We start from the raw sequence: 19,222 nt of genomic DNA on the forward strand, positions 1-19,222 counted from the left end.
ACTCTAAAGGACAACTCAATCTTAAATGACTCCATCGGAGACACCTTTTCGCGGTCGGGATCTTATAGCCTATGTACATATTGGAATCGCACGAAAAACTGGAGAATTTGAGCGTGGTAAAATATGTAGCATGATCTACTCTGTTAGGCCGATCGTACGTAGTACAGCGCAAAAATAGAACCCAAAAAGGAAGACTCAATTTAAATTGAAGTAAAGCCAATTATCAATTGCGCAACCCATCGTACTGGTACTAGAAACTAGAAACTCGCACCTCCTCCGACCAAAATCGTCTGCAACCATACTCTATAACTTGAAAGACATCGAAATACTTCCCCCGGCGTTCAGTAAAAAACTGGATGACCTGGCTCCTGAGGGTAATCTATGGGTATTTCTGGCACAAATGCCTTGGAGATATCTGCTTCTGGAAGCAAATCTAACAAATCATTCCGACTGTTGGCAATGTAAATTCGATCTCTATTATCTGGGGCGGTAGCAGTGTATGCCATACGCCGCAAAACCGGGCCCAAGAGCCGGTCGGCACTTCTTGAAGTGAGTCTGCCTTCCACCAACAAGGCCTGTATGGGGGTCCAAGGTATTAAAACTTCGCCCTCATGAGGCAAGCAGATTTCAACCTTGATCAATGGTTGGTTTATTTGTCCATTTGAGGTTGTCACGATACTTCTTCCAATTACCATCTCCACGGGGATATCATGAGGCCGGGGATACATCATATTCTTGATATCATCTTCATAAAGTGTGGCAATCGAGGCACCACTATCTTCCATCATATTGAGAGTGCTAGTGATCTGAGTGCCACCGTCAGGTGACGGTAGTCGCAATGTGAATTTTTTCTAGATGATATGATGATTTAGTAGGAGTTTTTGACTTCGGTGAGAGCCACGACACTTACATAGTGCATATTCACGGCGTCTGGGGGCAACGACATCTTAAGTTCCAGAGGCACTGGACCCGGTTTGGTTCCCTAAATTCCCAATATTAGACCATCAATACTCCCTGTCCCATGTAGTTGATTTAACTTGCCCCCTCAATCCAAAAGCTCTCCCCCTTTGCATTATTTTCCTTTACCTGGTCCATCTCATCCCAATTGAATGGGCGCGGTTGACAAAGCTGACGAGCTTTGACCCAGTACGTGACCAAGCCGTGATTCCATTGAAGATCCTTATATCGGTATGCCCGCATGATAGCTCGCACGGTTTCCAGCTGTTTATAAGGGTCTTTCTTGCTCAGGTCTTGCTCCATCTGCTTGAGGGAATTTAGGCGTTGGATAACGGGCCAGCTAAGCCCGTAAGGCTCTGAGTCAACCAAAAATCTAATTATATATTAGCGCTCGGTCAGTAAATAATGATGTGGATAGAACCTACTCCTTCTCAGCTTTATCCGCCTTCAAAGCTTCCAACTTTGCTTCAAACCGTGAAACCATGATATTGTCCTTGATTCTTTCCTGACAGCGCTCAATCTGAGCATCATAATCACTATATCAGTTAGCAAGATTCTTTACCGTTAGAATATCTGAATATATCATTTACTCATCACTTAGGTCGGGCTCACTATCAGTCCAATCATCGGGAAGCTCTGCCGGGTTCTCTAGAGACTCCTTTCCCTTGTGCTTCCATCTACGGTGACGTGGGGGCTTTGGGGCCTTTTTAGTGATTTTGATCTTTCCAACATAAGACGTGTCAAGATCAAGGACCTTATATCTATTTTCTGCGCTAGAGACAGACTGAGAGGATGGACTAGTCTTGAATTTTGTTAATCCACCTTTTATACTCTGCCCTGCAGGCTGAACCTCTTGCGCGATATCGCTCAACTTGGTATTTTTCTGAGTCTTCGACTTTTGCGACTTTTCAACCCTTCCACTAATGGGAGTAGCAGGCTGCTTGCCCTTTTTAGTCTTGCGAGGTGGCATATTGAAAATGTATCGTCTGTGGAGGTCTTTCTCAAAGCGGAATTTTCGACCACTGAGAGTGAAAGTAAAAAGCGGAGCTAATTATTGTATAAACCCTCAGGACGAGAAAATCAATCCACAACTTAGAACTTTCATGGTGGACAGGCTATGATCACTTTCGATTTATACAGCGTCCAGACAAAGAATTTGAAAATTCGTCTAACGCTCCGACTACGGGTGTGCCCTCGCTGATGGTGGCATATATCAAATAATGAGTTCGGTCTCAAAGAATGAAAGGATAATTGGACGCCGAAGTAACAACCTTTGAGCTTTCACTTAGCCCTTTTTCATCTCAAAGTGACATTTCTCCAAACCCTTTGCGTCTTGAGCCATCGACTCGTTTCTTCCTTTCTTTTTTGGCTTGATCATGGGGCTTGTCATCCACTGGGGGACAAATACAGGGAATACTGATTCATCTGTCCTATGTACAATGAGATGATCTTTGAGTTGCTAAATATAAACAGGCGGACGAATTCGTCTCTTCGCACACTTTTCTTTCAGATGGGCTTTAGCTGTTCTGACCCCGAGAGAGTCGTCCACCTACTTGAAATGATCTCTTCTTTCAAATTACAGACTACCGTATTTCTGACAAAGGCTGGATTCTGTGATCGGTTCCTCCCCCATCCAATTTATTCGGCCACCTGGGCATTCCTTTAGATTGGTCCCGATAGAAGTTACCACATTTATAGACAGTCTAATGTAGGCGATTCCAGTTCGATTATGATAGACAGATATTGAGAACGGCATAGGAAAGAGCTAAAAAAGACACTGAAACTCCTGAGAAGCCAAGATACTTGAGTTATGTACATGATGTGGCTCAGCTAAAATATCCAGCCCCCACCCTGCATGGTAACTAAGCGGCAGCTTACGAGAGTCCTAAATCTTACAGCCTTGCTCCCCCTTTCTCATTTTCTTAGCCAACCAAGAAGTCTTCTCCGTAAAATTCCCCCCGGCGGAAACTATCTAGGGCTGCAAAAAGACTCGATCGAAAATGCCGGGTCAAGTTGTAAAGCCACGCCGAAGTACCCCGAAGGTCCGGACGGGATGTAGCGTCTGCAAGTGAGTTTTTGGCCCGATGGAATGGACGGTAGAAGCGATCAGTTATCTGACTAGTCTAGGATGCGCCGAGTCAAGTGCGACGAGCAGCGACCGAAATGTAAGCGCTGTATCTCAGCAGGCTGGCAATGCACCGGGTATTCCATTCGAAGTTTGGCCGAAACTTGAAAGCACTATCCAAATATATAATATTCCCTTCAAGATTCCTGGCAGTCGGACAGATCGCGAGCTCCTCCATTTCTACTGCTCTGAGGCAGCTCAGTGTCTATCGCGGTTTTCCGACTCAACTCTTTGGACCCAGCTTATTCTGCAGCGAAGTCAGCACCAGCCTGTGATTCGAAATTCCCTCGTAGCGCTAAGCTCGCTATATCGAGAGTATCTGAAAGTCGGATCGAATCAGCTGGGAAATTCACCAAAAACCATTCAGCTTATGGCCAAATCTCATAAGCAACTTTCGACATACCTTCTCACACCGGGTGCTTCGCCCGAGGCTGCACTTGTCTGCAGTTTGATCTTTTACGTGTTCGAATGTCTTGTCGGTAACACCAAACAGGCAATATGGCATCTAGATCGCGGATTGGAGCTTCTGAAAAACTATTGGGTAGATGATCCAAATTTACTTGCGAAGATGGATCCCATCTATCCTCAACTAAAGATCATATTCTGTCATCTCGATGTCCATGCGAGCATTTTCTCATGGGAACGAATGCCTGTTCTCAAACTCGCCTCGCAGGATCATATTTCTGGGTTGTCTGATGCGGTCCCAGAGCAATTCTCCGGTATCTTTGACATAGAGCAGACACTTGTCACACTGCAAAATTGGAAGACAAACCATCTCATGTCGACAGTGGTTCACAAAGGAGCCCATTTGCAAGAATTGCCAATTGAGATCGCCCAAGAGAGACTACAGCTCGAAAGACAACTCCAATTATTCGAGGCTGCGATTGAGCGATTCCGGCTTCAAAATGATGGGCAGACGATGAATAGCCAAGATCGCCAACGGATCATGTTATTGCACTGCCAAGCGCTCATTTTCCACGGTGTGTTGCTTGAGAATATAATCTTGAACGAGGAAGATACAAAGACACCCATGGAAGCCTATTGCAAATTTGAATTTGCTTTGGAGCAAATTGCGTTTCTCATTTCCGACTTCGAATCATCAAATGGCTCCAAGTCCGAGCATCGAGAATTCACTGTCTCAACAAATTTAGTAGCTATGCTTTACTTCGTTTGCTTCAAAACAAGAGACAGGAACCTCTTGGAAAAGGCCCTATCCATGATGAATAGCTCTCTCTATTCTGCTCGAGATGGACTCTGGGATTCAAGAAAAGCATTCTTGGTAGTTCAATCTGTCCTTTCTGAAAAGGACTCTCTCCGTAGCGAGGAGGGGTCGGACATGCGATTAGAAGATGTTGGTTCTGACGTTATTGATACCAGTTGTGGGTTAGATGAGGTTTTCTGTGCTCTTCGTATTGAAGATGAAGTTAATTGAAAGAATGCTATGCATCAAAAATAGAACGACTAACTAAGCTTTAGTCTATGCCACAAATTACTCCGCAAATAATCTCGCACGCATAATCACGAACAATTAGAAGATAGCAAATAGACCCGCAGCCGACGCCATTGCAATCTGGACCCAGGAAACCCCGTTGACAGATTTCGAGCCCAGAGAAAAGGAAGGAGTTTCGGTTCCAGCTGGGCCACTCTGCGAGGTGGTAGAGTTAGAATCCAACAATTTCGCAAACCTCATTTCATTCTTTCCGAAGTCGTGCACGGCAACAACGTTCTTTAGGAAGGGCACTCCGATGATATTCAGTGTTATCCCGTTCGCGAGCGCAACGCTCTCTGACGAAGCAATATTTGTGATGCAAAATCCCTCGCCGGTCTGATAAATTAGGTCTTCGCCATTATGGAAGAATGTCTGGTTGCCCAGTGTCAGTCCAAATTCTGGAGCCTTCGCAGCACAATCGACGACGTAAGCCCCAAAATCCGAGTTATACTTCGCGGGTGGATCAAACAGGGCGTTGATGGGCTCCACTACTGCGGACGGTAGGAACTGGATGTAGTTGCCGGAGTCGATGAATACTCGGAAAGAAGTCGAGTTTGTGGTCAGGTCTGCGGTGGAAGAACCGTATTTGACTTCACTGATTGAGGTTGCCCAGTAGGATCTAGTGCGTTTCCCAGACGTGAAGCTCGTGGGAATATCCTTCAGTATTTCCACGGGAACGGTAGTAAATTCGGAGCTGTGCTTTACAGGTGGGAGGCCGCCGACGGTCAGGTATCCACCGAAGGCAGTAGAGGCGTTCTGGGGAGTATGAGCCAATGCGAGGCTGAAATAGGGATCAATGAGTCCCTTTTCATGCATTGTGTACAAGAGTGGATTATATGGAAGCCTGTCGAACCAATAGGTCTCGTTGGAAGAATGGTTTGCCGGGTGTGCCGAAGTAAGTGAGGGATATGCCAGACCAAGCAGACCACTGTTCACCCCGTCGCCCATCGGGTTGGAAATGTTGGCAATGCCGATTTTCTGGCCCTTGACGGTGATTCCGCTGAGAGTGACGTCCTCGTATGCCATTTCTCCACTCGCAAGTCCAGCTCCGTACTGTATGCCGAACATTTGACCAGGAATGTGGCGATGAGTTCGGGAATTATGGTAGGTTTTGTTTTTGTAGAGACAATTTGCCTCAGGGATGACCAGGTTACTCGTCGCATTGATGCAATCAAAACCATCTCGCATAACATATGTGTCGCTGCTACCAGTATCGACCAGCATCTGGAATGTCTGATTTCCAATCACCATAGATGTGTCAAATACTGTACCGAATTGAGTGGCGATCAAGGATGATGTTGAGCCCGACGAGCCTTGATTGGAGCGGGGAATGCTGGTGGCATTGACAGAAGCCAGCAGGCCAGCAGTGCTGACGAAGAGGTAGTGATGAAATCCCATTGTGATTGAAGATGATGATTTGGTTGTGAGGACACCTTCAACTGTGCAAATATCAAGCCTTTATACTCTTTCAGATAGACTCATCGGTTCGCAATTCCATCATCCTACGAACCCCAAGCATCCAAAATCTATCAATGCCTCCGCTGTATACTCGTATAATTTAGCGCTATCTAGCGGAATCCATCTTTTACTGTAAATCGATGTTGCCTACGTAAGCCTACATGATAGGGGCGGAAGGCACAGCCTCGTAGAGCTCGTACATTTTAGCGTGCTTTTTAGCGCAGGTGTGGCATTGAACCATTGGCTTCGTGTATGCCTGCCGTGGGGCTAATACATGAAAGAGGGTATTTTTCTACTTGATAGAAAGGGTCTGCCTATTCACAATTATGGCTAGAAGGGAGTGTTGGAGCAGACGCAGCCACCAACATCTCACGCCGCAGAACCCGAGAGCGCCTTGCGAACTGGTTTCAAAGCCGAGCCCTGGAAGTCAACATTTTTCAAGCTCAACTAACATTGAAAAGTATTGAAACCAATCAGAAGAACCTCGGAAGTCCTCAAGCGAACATGAAGAGATCGAAGTCTTGAATTGAGAATATACCCAAACAACCCCTTCTGAAATCTATACTAGTATCAAACACGACCTCGAGACAAAGAGTGATTAGGAGGTAAAATAGTACAAGTATATTTCATCTTTCGGAACTAGCCGGGACGTAAATATCAGAGACAAATCCTGAACACCATGTTGCACCGAAAGGCTTCTTCCACATTCAATCCGATCCATTCCACCATGCACGGATATTGTAGGTAACAAGGAAACCTGCGATTTAGATTGCAGGACGACAAAAAAAAAAGCATAACTCCGGACACCTTGCATATGTGATAAGAGAGAAGCAATGAAGCAGAGAGCAGTGATTTGACCGGTCACTCCTCGAATTTCCGCTTCACGCCGTTGCCATTTACGGCGGGGGGCGCACCACGGCCCTGGGCCGAAGAACCACCCGCCTGGCGCTTCTTCCATGCAGTCTTGATAGTGGGAGCAATCCGAATAAGATCATCCTCGGTAATACGGTCCTCGATACTTTCAAGGACCTTCTCCACAGTCGAGACGTGATTGGCATCCATTTTATCGTCGCGAAGACGATGGAAGCGCCAACGAGAGTCGGAATCCTTAAAACACTCCACGATTGAGTCATCCAATGGGATACCCATGGCTTTGAGGTCTTCCCATTCTGTTGGAGTGACGAACAGTTCGCCGAAGTGTCGATACTCGCCGGCGTTCAGCATGACGAAAAGATGGCAGATGGGAGTAGCGTCGTAATCTGGGTAGGGTTCGAAAACACCGTCCGCTTCGTCGTCTGTGTCGGGCTCAAGGACGGGGAACTCGAGACGCATGCGAAAATCAACGGTGTTCTCAGACGGTGGCTTCCACTTAAGAATGTGTTCGTCTGTCCCAATACGATAAGGGGTGCTGCGGCAGGTGAAGATGAGACCATCATTCCCGTGAATGCGCCTTACTTTAGGCAGAATATCCCGAAACATCATCTCAATACCGTAACTGAACTGGGTTTCTTTATCTTCCACGGCGAAAGGGCGATGCTGCTTTTCTTCGGGGAATGCCTCGAACATCTTGTTGTATGGCTTCAGAACCCTTTCCTTGAAATATGCCAGTCGCTTATCCAAGGTGCGATGCATGAGACTTTGTCCATCCAGCACCAGGCAGTCGAAGACCAGAAACTTGAGTTGTTGGGTTCCATCCTCGTAGGTATCCTTGACCAGCTCGCCATCAACCAAGGTGTCGACATGGAAAGACTGGAACGTATCATCGCCCGGCATGGGAAAGTGTAGGCCATCAACGAAGCGATACTCGTTCTTGCGATCAATCAAATAGTGAATCTCGGGCTTGGCCTCGGGGTCTCCGCGCGCAAAGTACATCAAGCATCGAATACCGTCCGTCTTTTCGCAGACATAGTAGTCCTCTTTTTGAAGCTCGTCTAAGTGTTTGGCCGAGAAGCTGACAGGCTGCGCGCCGGGAAAATTAAGGTTATTGCGTCCGAGAAGTTGGGCGACTTCGCGACGAAAGGAGTCTGCTAGCTCCGGTTCGGCTTTCACGCCAATTTCGTCGAGGTTGGGGACGGAATGACTCATTTTGCCGTCAGAGAGGGTGAGAGATGCTGAGATTTCGTAGAGAAGACGGTCTTTCGAATTGCAAATCGCGTAGGAGGATTCGAGGACTGGCTGAAAGTGCTGAAAGAATTCGGTTTCGGGTTGGCGGGGAGATCTGAAGAGCTTCAGGGCGAAGGTGGGGGCGAGGGATGAAGGTCTTCACGAGAAGGCTCTTATGGTCGATGATTGTGGCGCGAGTGAATGTGAAAGTCAGCTCGAGCTGAGCATCAATAGCTCACAATCATGGTGGAACGGGTCGAAGGGTCGAAGGGTCGGAGGATCGCGAAGACAAAGACGGCCGAGCTGCCCGAACTCGACCTCCGTTGCTTACGTAACTCGCCAGTTGGCGCGGCAAGTCGAACTGGCGATTTTCAACTCTCCGCGGCTTTCTTTTTCACAAGCCCTGTCAATTCCCCACGTCTTCACGATAATCGACTGGCCTAAGATGGCTGGAGCTCACAATGGCTCCAAGGCTGCCGCTGAAGGCCTCATCGCCAAATTTCAAGTTGGAAAACTGCTCAAACAAGGTACCCCACGCATTGCCTACTCCCCCCCCCTCCCCCGGCGGTATACAATCAGCTAAAGCCCAAAGTGCAGACCAGCAAGGCCGACGCATCACTGTTTTAGGAACAATCGATGGTGAGCAGGGAATCCTCATAGCCGAACGCGCCGCCTTCGCCACAGAATCTCTCGAAGTCCTCCAAGCCTTCCACGCCGCCATTACTCGAGTCAAAAACCTTGGTGACAATGACATCTACCGATGGTACCTTGCTTCCTCCAATGGCAAGAGCCAAACATCAGAGGAAACACAGCAAGATCTGAAGGTCAACCTGATCTGGCCATGCACGGCACAACACATCAAAAAATACTCGGACCAACAAGTCCGCATGGTTACCGAGACCCCGGATATATACAAGCAGCACGTCAGGCCCTTTATGCAGGCCAAACGCGAGGAGGGACGATTGAACTGGGTTTTCAATATCCTGGAAGGTCGAACTGAGCAGGAAGATGTTATTATGCGAGACCCCGGACACGGCCCAGAGGATTCATTCCTCATGCTACCGGATCTCAATTGGGATCGGAAGACCCTGAGCTCTCTTCATCTCCTCGCGTTGATAGACCGACGGGATATCTGGAGCTTGCGTGATCTTAAAAAGAGCCATATCCCTTGGCTGCGGTATCTGCGGCAGCGAGTTCTAGAGGCGACGGTATCGATCTACCCGGGTTTAGAGCAGGATCAGCTTAAGCTCTACGTGCATTGTAAGTGGACTCAGTATCTTCCTTTTGTTCTCTCGAAAGGGCCAAAGGCTAATCATCCGTGTCAGATCAACCTACTTATTACCACTTCCATATCCATGTTGTCAATGTCATGCTCGAAGCTGGCGCCACACAGTCCACCGGAAAGGCCTTTGGTTTGGAGAACCTCATCTCTCAGCTCGAAACAATGTCCGGGGATGAGAATACGAGTATGGCTGATGTCGACTTGACCTATTATCTAGGTGAAGCGAGTGAGCTATGGACAGACATTTTTGCGCCGTTGAAGCAGGGCGCGCAGCCATCTAAGACGCAATAAAGGCCGTAAACGAAATGACACCTTGACGATACTACGATAGAAAACTCTCTCTATACATGAATGAGATATTGCAATAAATGGTAACCTTCTAGATATTTACATTGATGTAGTATATCCATGTATTCAACCCTCTAGGGTAAGCTAGGCTTTGTTGCTCGTGTGGAGAAGCGCGATAAGATTACAACCCCGCAGCCACCAAACTCCCCGCCAGCTCCAACTTGACCTCTTCAACTCTTTCATTCCTCCCAGTGACCATCCACTCACCACATCCAAATATCTCCAAATAAAACCATCCAAAATGACCGACAATCCAGATGTCCCCAACACCCAAAAGGCCTTCGTGCCCCTCGGTACACCCCACCCTCTCACCACCGAACCCCTCACAAAACCAAAGCTAACCCCATCCCAGAAAACAACCCAGAAGTGATGTCCCACCTAGTCCACCAACTCGGCCTTCCCAAAACAATCGGCTTCACAGACGTCTTCTCCATCGATGAACCAGATCTCCTAGCCTTCGTCCCCGCCCCTCCCACGCACTCCTCCTCGTCTTCCCCGTCTCAGCCACCTACGAGAAATCTCGCACAGCCGAAGACAGCTCCCTCCCCGAATACACTGGTTCCGGCCCCGCAGAACCAGTAACATGGTTCAAGCAAACAATCCGCAATGCCTGTGGCCTCATCGGCCTCTTACATGCCGTCTCGAACGGCGAGAGCAAAAAACATATCACCCCCGGTTCGGACTTAGATCAGCTCCTCCGTGATGCGCAGAACCTGGCACCGGCCCAGCGTGCGGATCTTCTTTACGAAAGCAAGGCGCTGGAAAGTGCCCATGCGGATGCGGCTAAGTTGGGGGATACTGCGGCGCCGGAGGCGGAGGATAGTGTTGATTTGCACTTTGTTGCGTTTGTTAGGGGGGGATGATGGGACTTTGTGGGAGCTGGATGGGAGGCGGAGGGGTCCACTTGCGAGGGGGAAGTTGGCGGAGGATGAAGATGCGTTGAGTGAGGCTGCGCTGGCGTTGGGAGTGCGTCGATTCTTGAAGACTGAGGCTGATGGGGGTAATCCTGATTTGCGGTTTAGTCTTGTTAGTCTGGGCCCGTTATTTGATTAGATGGTGGCAGCCTGGCCAAAGCTACTACAGTACACATGTCGACGATACAGCCAAGACCACGATATTGGAATATTATCTTTTTTTTCTCTTGTCGGGATCACAATCATTGATGATACAGATCATAATACTTCAAGTTCCCGGCCTATTGGCTTAGTATTGCTCAGAAATCTCGCCGGGACTATAAGGAATCTGAGATATATCGCCGGGTACACTTGCATACTACAGGTGCCATTCATAACATACCTACGTACTAGTTCTGAGATTCAATTGGTGTACTAGTACTAGTACTACTACTACTAGTATTGAAGTTAAGCTTGCCCAGGTGATGTTTATACACGTGCAAAGTGCATCTGGGCAAGATATAAAATATATGGAATTTTTTGAGCATCAACCGAGCAGTTTGCTCAGGTAGTATAATCTTCAAGCTGGGAAGCTATTGTACAATACCGGAAATTCTCATTTTTTCCAAGAATCTTCGTATGTTTTTCGATAGCCTGTCACTCCGGAGCTGATTTAATCTGATACGTCCTGAAGTCAGGCTGCTTTTTCTTGACGAGTTCTCCAATACGCGTAGCTTCAAGTCCCGCTAGCGCCCCCAAGCAAACAAGACGAAAGATCACAATCCCCGGGGCCCTCACAGAAAGCCAGAAAAACTCTAACCATCAATCCAAGTTGTCAAAAACTAGTATCCAGCTTCAATCGTTCCCCATCAGCCTGCCTGGCACTTTCAAGTTTCAAGTTATTATTTTTCCCTCCCATCCGCAATGACAGACTCTGTTTGCGACGCGTCTCGACTCAACGCTGCAATCGACCGACTATCACGCGACAAATTGGTCTCCATTACCAAATCTATTTGTGAAAAAAGCTCCGCTACCAGAGAGCTCTTTCTGGATTCCCTCTTCGTGGACGAGTCTGAGGTTCCCAACTCAGGGGCAACCCACACACCTGGAGCTTCTACCACAGACAACAATGAGATCGAAAGAGAGATTACATCTGCCGCAAAGACTATCAATCTCAAAAGGTCTCGAGAGCTTGAAAAATATGATCTCTGCGTAAATTGCAAGGAGGAGTTTGATGTTACCGACAATACTCCGAAAAGCTGTTCCTATCACCCCGGTATGTACAGAACTATCTAGTCTTAGCTATTCCCAGGCGAAATATGCCAGTAGTATATACTGGGGCTAACTCATCTTAGAAGAATCCCACGAGGATGAGGAACTTGACTTGTATGACCCAAACTTCCGCAATGCGAGTGAAGGGGAAAATAAGAAACAATTCCCAGAAGCATTTATCCACCCATGCTGCAATCGTCATGGTGATGAAACGCCCTGTACGACGGGTTGGCACCAAGGGTCTAACTTTGAAGCTACGAAGAGGCGCATAGCAAATGGGAGAGCTATTCACTCGGCGAATTGAGACGCTAAGGGTACGCCCAGCACAGATAGCCCTGGAATCTATATCTCATGATTTCTATTGGACCAGGGGACGAACTACCTTTTCTCAAGGTCAAATTGACTACCTGTGATTTTTGAGAAGGGGGCTTGCAGGATCGCTGAACGGGGCCTACTGTCACCTGCGGGAAGTGGAGGGGGTTGTTTTATACTACTAGTACTGGTGTACGACTCGGAAGTATACTATACTAGCAACTTGAACTTGGAATGGTTACTAGCCTTGGCCTCAAGCATCCATACATTCGACATCTCAATTGAGCAGTAGTAGTAGATAAATGATTCGGAAATGGAGTCAAAGGTTGAAGTCCGGATATGCTTAAGAGCATAATACATGTGGGAATATATGTTCAAATTGTACTATTGACTGTGATAAATGCCGGACCCGTGAGTACGGAAATGACGCCAGTGTGGCAGAGCCTCACAGAAATCAAACTCGCACTTATTTCCAGAAAAGAGGTGCAGGTAGAAGATCTCTGCCTTTCCAAGCCGTCGATGAAACGTGGGGGCGAGAATTAACCGTGCTAGTGCTCTAGGGCTCCTTCAAGCAGAATACAAACCTGTAGATCTCCCTTCCGTGCCTCCACTCTTATTTCAGCCGTAAATACGAAACAGATATCTTGTGCCCCATTAGGAAGGGATCTATCAAATTGTGGAGGGAAAATACTAGGCCATACAATACGCTAAGGCCTAATGAAGGAGGTTAAGCGGGCTCATTATAAGGAGCGATAAGTGTCTGGTGCTGCCAGAAATGGCCCCAGGACTCTAGGACGGGGTCGTCATCTCAACTGGAGAGCTCAATCTCGATCCGCTCAGGGTCTTCACTTTCACATCCCCTGTTCTTCTTTCAATCCTGCGGAGTGCGTTCGTTGTTGCTATCGCAAGCGACGCCAAGACCGCAGCGCTGCCACCATGAGCACAACGATAGTCTCCACAAGCGTAACCGAGACAGGGCATATTCCCTTGACAACGAACTTCACGCCTCCGGATTCATGCGTCAGTGACTTGTGGCTCGGCAGTACTAGCGGAAAGACATGGATGAACCTGGGGCCTATAAGCCACACTGAATGCCTTCCATCTGGCTGGGCGAAAACGAGTTATTATTCTCCAGGGATATGCCCCTCGGGCTATGGGATTGCTGCCAGTGGCACAGTGATTGATGGAAGCATTACCGAAACCGCGGCAACATGCTGTCCAACGTAAGTCTAAGTCCTCTTCGCGGGTCAAAGACCCCCTTCATGCCGCATTGATACTCACGCACCTGGGATTTTCAGACTCGATGGCCACACATATGTGACCCGACCGTCAAAGTCATCAACCGCCTCAGAGTCGATAGACTGTATATGGAGCCCAGGTCCCGATGTCACCACCGAATTCACATACACCTGGACCGAAGGCGATTCCACGTCGAGCTCAAGCACTGCGTTGAGCCTCGAAGAGCACGTCAACGCATACGGCGTCTATATTAGATGGCAGTCCACCGATTTCAGCACACCTGCATCGAATACCGCCACTACCACCACTGGCGCCACAACCGCCGCCACAACCAGCACGTCTACTACATCCTCGACCTCCACAGACTCGTCAGGCTCATCAGGCTCGTCAGGACTCTCAACAGGAGCCAAAGCAGGTGTTGGGGTCGGAGTCGCAGCGGGAGCAGTTATATTGATAGCACTCCTAGCGCTCTTCTTGATCCGACGACGACGGTCGAAGAACCAACCTCCACGGCCAATCGAGATGCCGACAGGATATTCACAGCCTGCTCAACAACGATTCGTGGAGCTGTCTGGTCAACAACGTTTAGTGGAGCTACCTACGGGCGCAGAGACGCCGGAATTGGACTCGGACAATCTGAGGAAATATGAGAACCGCTAATACTTTAATCTTTGAGGATAAAACTTTTAGATACCATACTCATCCATACCTTAGCGTGTATGCTTTTTTCGTACTTAACAACTCGGGCCTACCAGCTTGGAAAACCATTGAAGTCTATGGAACTATTAATACCAATATATATATTTTTGATTACATATCTTTCCAAATTCAAATTTATCTTGAGCTTTGGGGGAATCGGATGGGTCTGGTTGGAAATTAGTCGTGGCATTATCAATCACCTATAAATCCACCTGGGCACTGGACGCTCGGCATTCCAGCTGTTTAGAAAAATTTAGTGTTTCTAGTGCCAACTCTATAGCTATATTTTCTTCATAATGCTATAATTAATATATTTCCATTGCTACTGTGGAGAAGCTCCACGCGCCCTAAAACACTGCGTAGACATTAGGCCAACCCAACTTGGCAAACGCGTCACGTCACGTCGCGGGAAGCAAGACGAGATACATCGCAACCCTCACCCACCACTTTCGATCTTTTATCCGCGTGAATTGCCAGCTTGAACTGGAACTGCCCACCCTCAACTCGTCTGTCCGCGACATTCTGCGTCTCTGCGGACATTCCAATTACCACGCCCAAAATGGCAGACCCGGTCATCGATAGCTCGGAGCGTCTGCAAGATGCGATCACCCGGTTATCAACTGAAAGGCTGGCACGGCTGTGCAAAACCCTCTGCGAGGAAAATCCATCGGCCAGAAAATTTTTCAGATCTCGTCTTTTCGTGGAAGAAGAGAAAGTTCCTGGTCCACAACTTCCTGAGCCCGAGTATCGGCGCCCATTTGGTCACTTACCCCGTCCCGGCCCCCGTTTCCTCGAAGCCCACAGGAACGAGGATGGAGAGGATGGAGAGGATGGAGAGGATGAGGACGATGAAGATGAGAATGAAGATGACGCGGAGGACGAGGAAGATGGGGACTCCGTCGCAAGCGAGCCCGCCTTCAAGCCTGGGAGTCTGAAAAGGACCAGACCGCGCTTTGCCGTCTGCAAAAACTGCGAAAAAGAATTCGACGTCGCTGAAAACACGTCGGAAAGCTGTACCTATCATCCTGGCATGTCCCATGACGGTTCACTTGTATGGATTGAACCCTGACACTAATATTAACACAGACAATTCTCATCCGGATGAGGATTTCTTTGCTGATCACGACGAAGACTGTCACGGAATAATCGATACGGACGAAATGCGGGAGGAGTATCCAGATGGCTTTATTTACGAATGCTGCGACCACAATGGCGAGGAAGACCCCTGTATCAAGGACTGGCACGAACCAACAGACCCCGAAGCTGCAAAACGGCGACTGATTCAGTATGGGGGGGGTTCCGATACTTCACGAATTGTGGCCTCGCGGCAAGCCTTACTATTCTGACAATTAGAGCAGGTCTCATCCTGGCTCAAATTACAGAGGGGCCGAAAGGATAATTTATAAGGTGGTTGATGGGAAGCTCCAACAACAGTAACTGCTCTGAGATCATAATGTAAAACATCGCTAGCAGTCCTAGACTAACCCAATTGATCGCCCGCCAACAAAAACCTCGATATAACGAATTAATTCGTTATAACGAGGTCTTACAGTACCCGTATATTTGTACAGTACTACTGTCAACGCGTCGTGTCGCGAGTCGCGAGTCGCGAGAAAATAAAATTGATAGATCTCAAAACCCATTACTTCCATCTTTCATCCAAATCATCAAATCAAGCCAATTTCTGTTATAACCTCCGTCCAAAACCCATTTGCACTTCTTCAAAAATTCCAACCTTCGCATTAGCCATGGCAGACCCCACCGGCGTCGACGAGGACGCGACCAAACTTAATAACGCAATCGGCCGCTTATCATGGCCAAAACTAGTACAAATGACTAGAGTTCTGTGCCAGAAAAATGATGCTGCCAGAGATTTCTACAGGAGCAAACTTTTCGTGAATGAAGAGGACGTTCCTCGACCAAGCACACCTCGCTCGCCCGACCGCACGCCTAGCCCCAGCGAAGCCAGCGACGAGGGCGACGAGGGAAATCCACCCAAGCCTCATCCTGTTCCAAGCCCACAGACGACAGGGTTTAAAAGGTCTCGACCGCGCTATGCTCTTTGCATAAACTGCGAGAGGGAGTTTGACGTCGTGGCGAACACTAAGAAGAGTTGTCAATATCATTGGAGTACGTACTAAAGAGCAACAGCAATCACCTAGCTTTGCTTTGAATATTTGATTCATATCTACGATTTGGATCGTCATGATTGACCTTATCTTTAGGCGAAGCCGAAGTGGATGAGGATGCGTTTGCTGATCACGATGAATGCACTCACGGACCTATGGATACTGAGGACAACCGAGCCGCGTATCCCGACAAATTCATCTACGACTGCTGTGACCGCACGAGCGATGACAAAGGCTGCGTTACGGATTGGCACAAGGGAGACACGAGAACCAACGAAGAGACAGAAGATGGGCCCTTAGGGACTGAGTACTGAGTACTGTTTCTTCTGGGCATAGATACTTCGAATATACTGTTCATTTCAATTGGACCAAAATTCATCGTAATTTCAAAACAACTGACATAAGACTTCGAAAAATATAACCATTCCAATATTTATATCGCTTCGTTCGCCTATTAAAAAGAAGAAGCAAAAAAAGTAGAGAATCCGCTGCATTAAATTCAAACGCTTTTATGCATTCCATTATGTATGTTATTCGTTGCAAAATTCACTCCTTGACAACCTCCCTCGACAAAATTGGAGATATCACAGGATCCCCAATAACCGGAGGATTCACAATGGTACTTTTCTCACTGTAATCACCCGCATCTCTTGTCCCCTGTTGATCCTGCTCATCAGGAATATCTCCGCCCTGGGTACCGATGGTCAGAAATGGGACCATAAAAAGTGAGATACCCGCGCCAGCTGCGGCAAACCAGTACGTCGCTAGATAGGGGCGAATAGCCGGGGTAGATGCGGTCATTTGATGAGCGACGGCACTATTCACCGAAGTCGCTATGCCAAGGCCTAGGTTATTGCACAATTTGCTGACAGTGTTGAAAATACCGCCGGCGATGGATTGTTGTGATGGTGGTAGCGATGACATGACGTACATCTATTATTGTCAGCATTCGGAAAAGGAATCAATTCGCTCTGGGGCACTCACGTTCGTGACGTTGAATTGGATATCAGCGCCCACCACCACAAGTATCAGCGCCGGGAAGATATATGCCCAGTAGATGGCGTCTTCTTTCATGAAGCTCAAAATCAGGAAGGAAGCCGTGTACGCCAATGCGCCAATGCCTGTCAACAGCTTGTTGCTGACCCGGTGCAGGATCAAGCCGCAGACCACGTTGACCAGAACACCGCTGACTACCATAGGCAGCAGGCGCACGGTGATATCGAGTGCGGTGAGATGTTTGACTTCTTGCAAGTATAGTGATAGGAAGAAAGTGACCGCCGCGAAGCCCATGAAGCCGAGACAGAAAGTTGCCATAAGCTGTAAGAAGGTAAATTAGTTGTCTCTCAGCTAGTAGAAGAACTAGGCCACAGAACATACGAGGGAGAAATTGCGATCTTTCCACACCCATAGCGGCATCAATGGGTTCTTTGCCACTGATTGCCAGTAAATAAATGCGACGAGAAGAACGATACCGACGATAAAAAGGGCAAGGACATAGCCCGTTCGCCAGCCGTCGGGAGCATCGCCGGCCAATCTGATAACGAATTAGAAGGCAATCCAAAGTACCTAAATTGAACAAGGGCCAGCGCAACTTACGAAAGCGAGCTGGAAAAGAAAGCAAATCCAACAATAATAAGCGCCGTACCCAGCAAATCAAACCGCTGAAATTCCTTCATAGTTAGAGGCGTCCGAGCAAAGGCATCTGGCGGCACAGTCCAGATCGTCAACACGGTAAAGATAGCATAAACGACAGCTAGAGCCCAAAACGACGCACGCCAATTATACTCATGCGACGCAACGCCAGATATAATCATGCCGCCAACAAAACCGAGCGGGTTACCCGCGGAGAAGCAGGCAAAGGCGCGATTCTTTCGTTTGGACGGTTTTTCATAGACTGCGCCCAAAGCCCCGACGGCGGGTGGGACAACGGCTGCGGCGAACAGGCCTAGAATTCCGGAGAAAACGTCCATGTAGATTGCGTTCGTGGCGAAACCTGCGACTAACAAGGCGAGGGTAAATCCTGCCATACCGATGATGAAGAGTGATTTGCGCCCGAACATATCAGCTAGTTTGCCGAAGGTGAGTAGGAAAGCGCCGCTGCTGAGACTATATTGAGGTGATCTAGTTAGCAATGGAGTATTTTATGGAGTATTTAAACAAAAAGCTTGAACATATAGTTCGGGAGAGTACTTACGATGCACCGGCATTGATCCAAGTAATCTCCGCCGAGTTCATGTTCAAATCTGCGCCGATGGACGCTGTCACGCCGACAATACATCCCTGGAAAAAGGACTGCTGGCCAATAGCCATTGTCGCCGTTAAAACGAACAGGCATTCTTGAAGGGTCGAGCTGAAGCATGCCGGGCGCATAGCGGCGGGCTTCTCCGCAAGAGCCACTCTCGGGCCTTTCTCCTGGTCGGATTGATCGATTGGCGCGGACGGAGCCATTATGAGGGGGGAGGGGGGTGAGGGGGGTGAGTGAGCGACTCAAACTGAGATCGCGACTGGTCGCTGGAAATCCAAACAAAAGCAGAAGAGAAGAAAAACGAAAAAACCAAACAGGGGAACAGCCACGCAAGCAAAAAAAAGACCGACCACGGAAAAGCCGAGTTTATCAAGCTGAAAATCCCCGATCCGACTCACGATGGGCCGAAATTTAGCCGCCTTAGTTGATTTTTGCGAATAATTTCTGATCAGATCAGATCAGATGGAAAATAAGACTGAATTGAATTATAGATGGAAAATAAATTTTGAAACCACGTTCCCATTATATCTGTGTAGATGCGAAGTTCTGTCACCGCAATTGCTGAACAATCGGCCGTGAGTCAGCCGCGGCCAGTTTCCGCGCTTTTTGACGTGCTTCAATTTTGGACCGGGCCCCATTCAAATCCGTTTAATGTCCAATGGTTGTCATTC

General features: G+C 48.1%; 12 protein-coding genes across 12 annotated transcripts; 7 read left to right on the plus strand and 5 right to left on the minus strand.

Moving 5' to 3' along the window:
* Positions 1 to 341: 341 nt before the first annotated feature.
* N7509_009931 (uncharacterized protein) lies at positions 342 to 946 on the minus strand (the record flags this gene model as incomplete). The annotated part of the gene is made up of 2 exons (XM_056634568.1): positions 342 to 851; positions 911 to 946. The coding sequence occupies 2 exons, from the start codon at positions 944 to 946 to the stop codon at positions 342 to 344; spliced, it is 546 nt and encodes a 181-aa protein (XP_056485188.1).
* Positions 947 to 1,032: 86 nt separating this feature from the next.
* N7509_009932 (uncharacterized protein) lies at positions 1,033 to 1,927 on the minus strand (the record flags this gene model as incomplete). Its single annotated transcript, XM_056634569.1, has 3 exons — positions 1,033 to 1,330; positions 1,383 to 1,493; positions 1,548 to 1,927. The coding sequence occupies 3 exons, from the start codon at positions 1,925 to 1,927 to the stop codon at positions 1,033 to 1,035; spliced, it is 789 nt and encodes a 262-aa protein (XP_056485189.1).
* A 1,114-nt stretch (positions 1,928 to 3,041) lies between these two features.
* N7509_009933 (uncharacterized protein) lies at positions 3,042 to 4,514 on the plus strand (the record flags this gene model as incomplete). Its single annotated transcript, XM_056634570.1, has 1 exon — positions 3,042 to 4,514. One exon carries the CDS (start codon positions 3,042 to 3,044, stop codon positions 4,512 to 4,514), a length of 1,473 nt encoding a protein of 490 aa, XP_056485190.1.
* A 96-nt stretch (positions 4,515 to 4,610) lies between these two features.
* On the minus strand, positions 4,611 to 5,969 carry N7509_009934 (pepsin-like aspartic protease; the record flags this gene model as incomplete). The annotated part of the gene is made up of 1 exon (XM_056634571.1): positions 4,611 to 5,969. The coding sequence occupies one exon, from the start codon at positions 5,967 to 5,969 to the stop codon at positions 4,611 to 4,613; it is 1,359 nt and encodes a 452-aa protein (XP_056485191.1).
* Positions 5,970 to 6,890: 921 nt separating this feature from the next.
* On the minus strand, positions 6,891 to 8,114 carry N7509_009935 (mRNA guanylyltransferase; the record flags this gene model as incomplete). Its single annotated transcript, XM_056634572.1, has 1 exon — positions 6,891 to 8,114. One exon carries the CDS (start codon positions 8,112 to 8,114, stop codon positions 6,891 to 6,893), a length of 1,224 nt encoding a protein of 407 aa, XP_056485192.1.
* A 463-nt stretch (positions 8,115 to 8,577) lies between these two features.
* Positions 8,578 to 9,705, plus strand: N7509_009936 (putative mRNA decapping hydrolase; the record flags this gene model as incomplete). Its single annotated transcript, XM_056634573.1, has 3 exons — positions 8,578 to 8,659; positions 8,730 to 9,392; positions 9,458 to 9,705. 3 exons carry the CDS (start codon positions 8,578 to 8,580, stop codon positions 9,703 to 9,705), a joined length of 993 nt encoding a protein of 330 aa, XP_056485193.1.
* A 298-nt stretch (positions 9,706 to 10,003) lies between these two features.
* Positions 10,004 to 10,815, plus strand: N7509_009937 (Ubiquitin carboxyl-terminal hydrolase isozyme L3; the record flags this gene model as incomplete). The annotated part of the gene is made up of 4 exons (XM_056634574.1): positions 10,004 to 10,055; positions 10,115 to 10,221; positions 10,278 to 10,584; positions 10,616 to 10,815. The coding sequence occupies 4 exons, from the start codon at positions 10,004 to 10,006 to the stop codon at positions 10,813 to 10,815; spliced, it is 666 nt and encodes a 221-aa protein (XP_056485194.1).
* Positions 10,816 to 11,579: 764 nt separating this feature from the next.
* On the plus strand, positions 11,580 to 12,231 carry N7509_009938 (uncharacterized protein; the record flags this gene model as incomplete). Its single annotated transcript, XM_056634575.1, has 2 exons — positions 11,580 to 11,931; positions 12,011 to 12,231. 2 exons carry the CDS (start codon positions 11,580 to 11,582, stop codon positions 12,229 to 12,231), a joined length of 573 nt encoding a protein of 190 aa, XP_056485195.1.
* A 944-nt stretch (positions 12,232 to 13,175) lies between these two features.
* On the plus strand, positions 13,176 to 14,138 carry N7509_009939 (uncharacterized protein; the record flags this gene model as incomplete). The annotated part of the gene is made up of 2 exons (XM_056634576.1): positions 13,176 to 13,462; positions 13,538 to 14,138. 2 exons carry the CDS (start codon positions 13,176 to 13,178, stop codon positions 14,136 to 14,138), a joined length of 888 nt encoding a protein of 295 aa, XP_056485196.1.
* Positions 14,139 to 14,736: 598 nt separating this feature from the next.
* N7509_009940 (uncharacterized protein) lies at positions 14,737 to 15,523 on the plus strand (the record flags this gene model as incomplete). The annotated part of the gene is made up of 2 exons (XM_056634577.1): positions 14,737 to 15,220; positions 15,264 to 15,523. The coding sequence occupies 2 exons, from the start codon at positions 14,737 to 14,739 to the stop codon at positions 15,521 to 15,523; spliced, it is 744 nt and encodes a 247-aa protein (XP_056485197.1).
* A 402-nt stretch (positions 15,524 to 15,925) lies between these two features.
* N7509_009941 (uncharacterized protein) lies at positions 15,926 to 16,620 on the plus strand (the record flags this gene model as incomplete). The annotated part of the gene is made up of 2 exons (XM_056634578.1): positions 15,926 to 16,307; positions 16,403 to 16,620. 2 exons carry the CDS (start codon positions 15,926 to 15,928, stop codon positions 16,618 to 16,620), a joined length of 600 nt encoding a protein of 199 aa, XP_056485198.1.
* A 232-nt stretch (positions 16,621 to 16,852) lies between these two features.
* On the minus strand, positions 16,853 to 18,754 carry N7509_009942 (uncharacterized protein; the record flags this gene model as incomplete). Its single annotated transcript, XM_056634579.1, has 5 exons — positions 16,853 to 17,239; positions 17,291 to 17,623; positions 17,684 to 17,840; positions 17,903 to 18,412; positions 18,501 to 18,754. 5 exons carry the CDS (start codon positions 18,752 to 18,754, stop codon positions 16,853 to 16,855), a joined length of 1,641 nt encoding a protein of 546 aa, XP_056485199.1.
* Between the last annotated feature and the right edge of the window lie 468 nt (positions 18,755 to 19,222).

Source organism: Penicillium cosmopolitanum, assembly GCF_028827165.1.
Source record: "Penicillium cosmopolitanum strain IBT 29677 chromosome Unknown utg000009l:1.0-9042332.0:1.0-9050551.0, whole genome shotgun sequence".
Classification (NCBI taxonomy): domain Eukaryota; kingdom Fungi; phylum Ascomycota; class Eurotiomycetes; order Eurotiales; family Aspergillaceae; genus Penicillium; species Penicillium cosmopolitanum.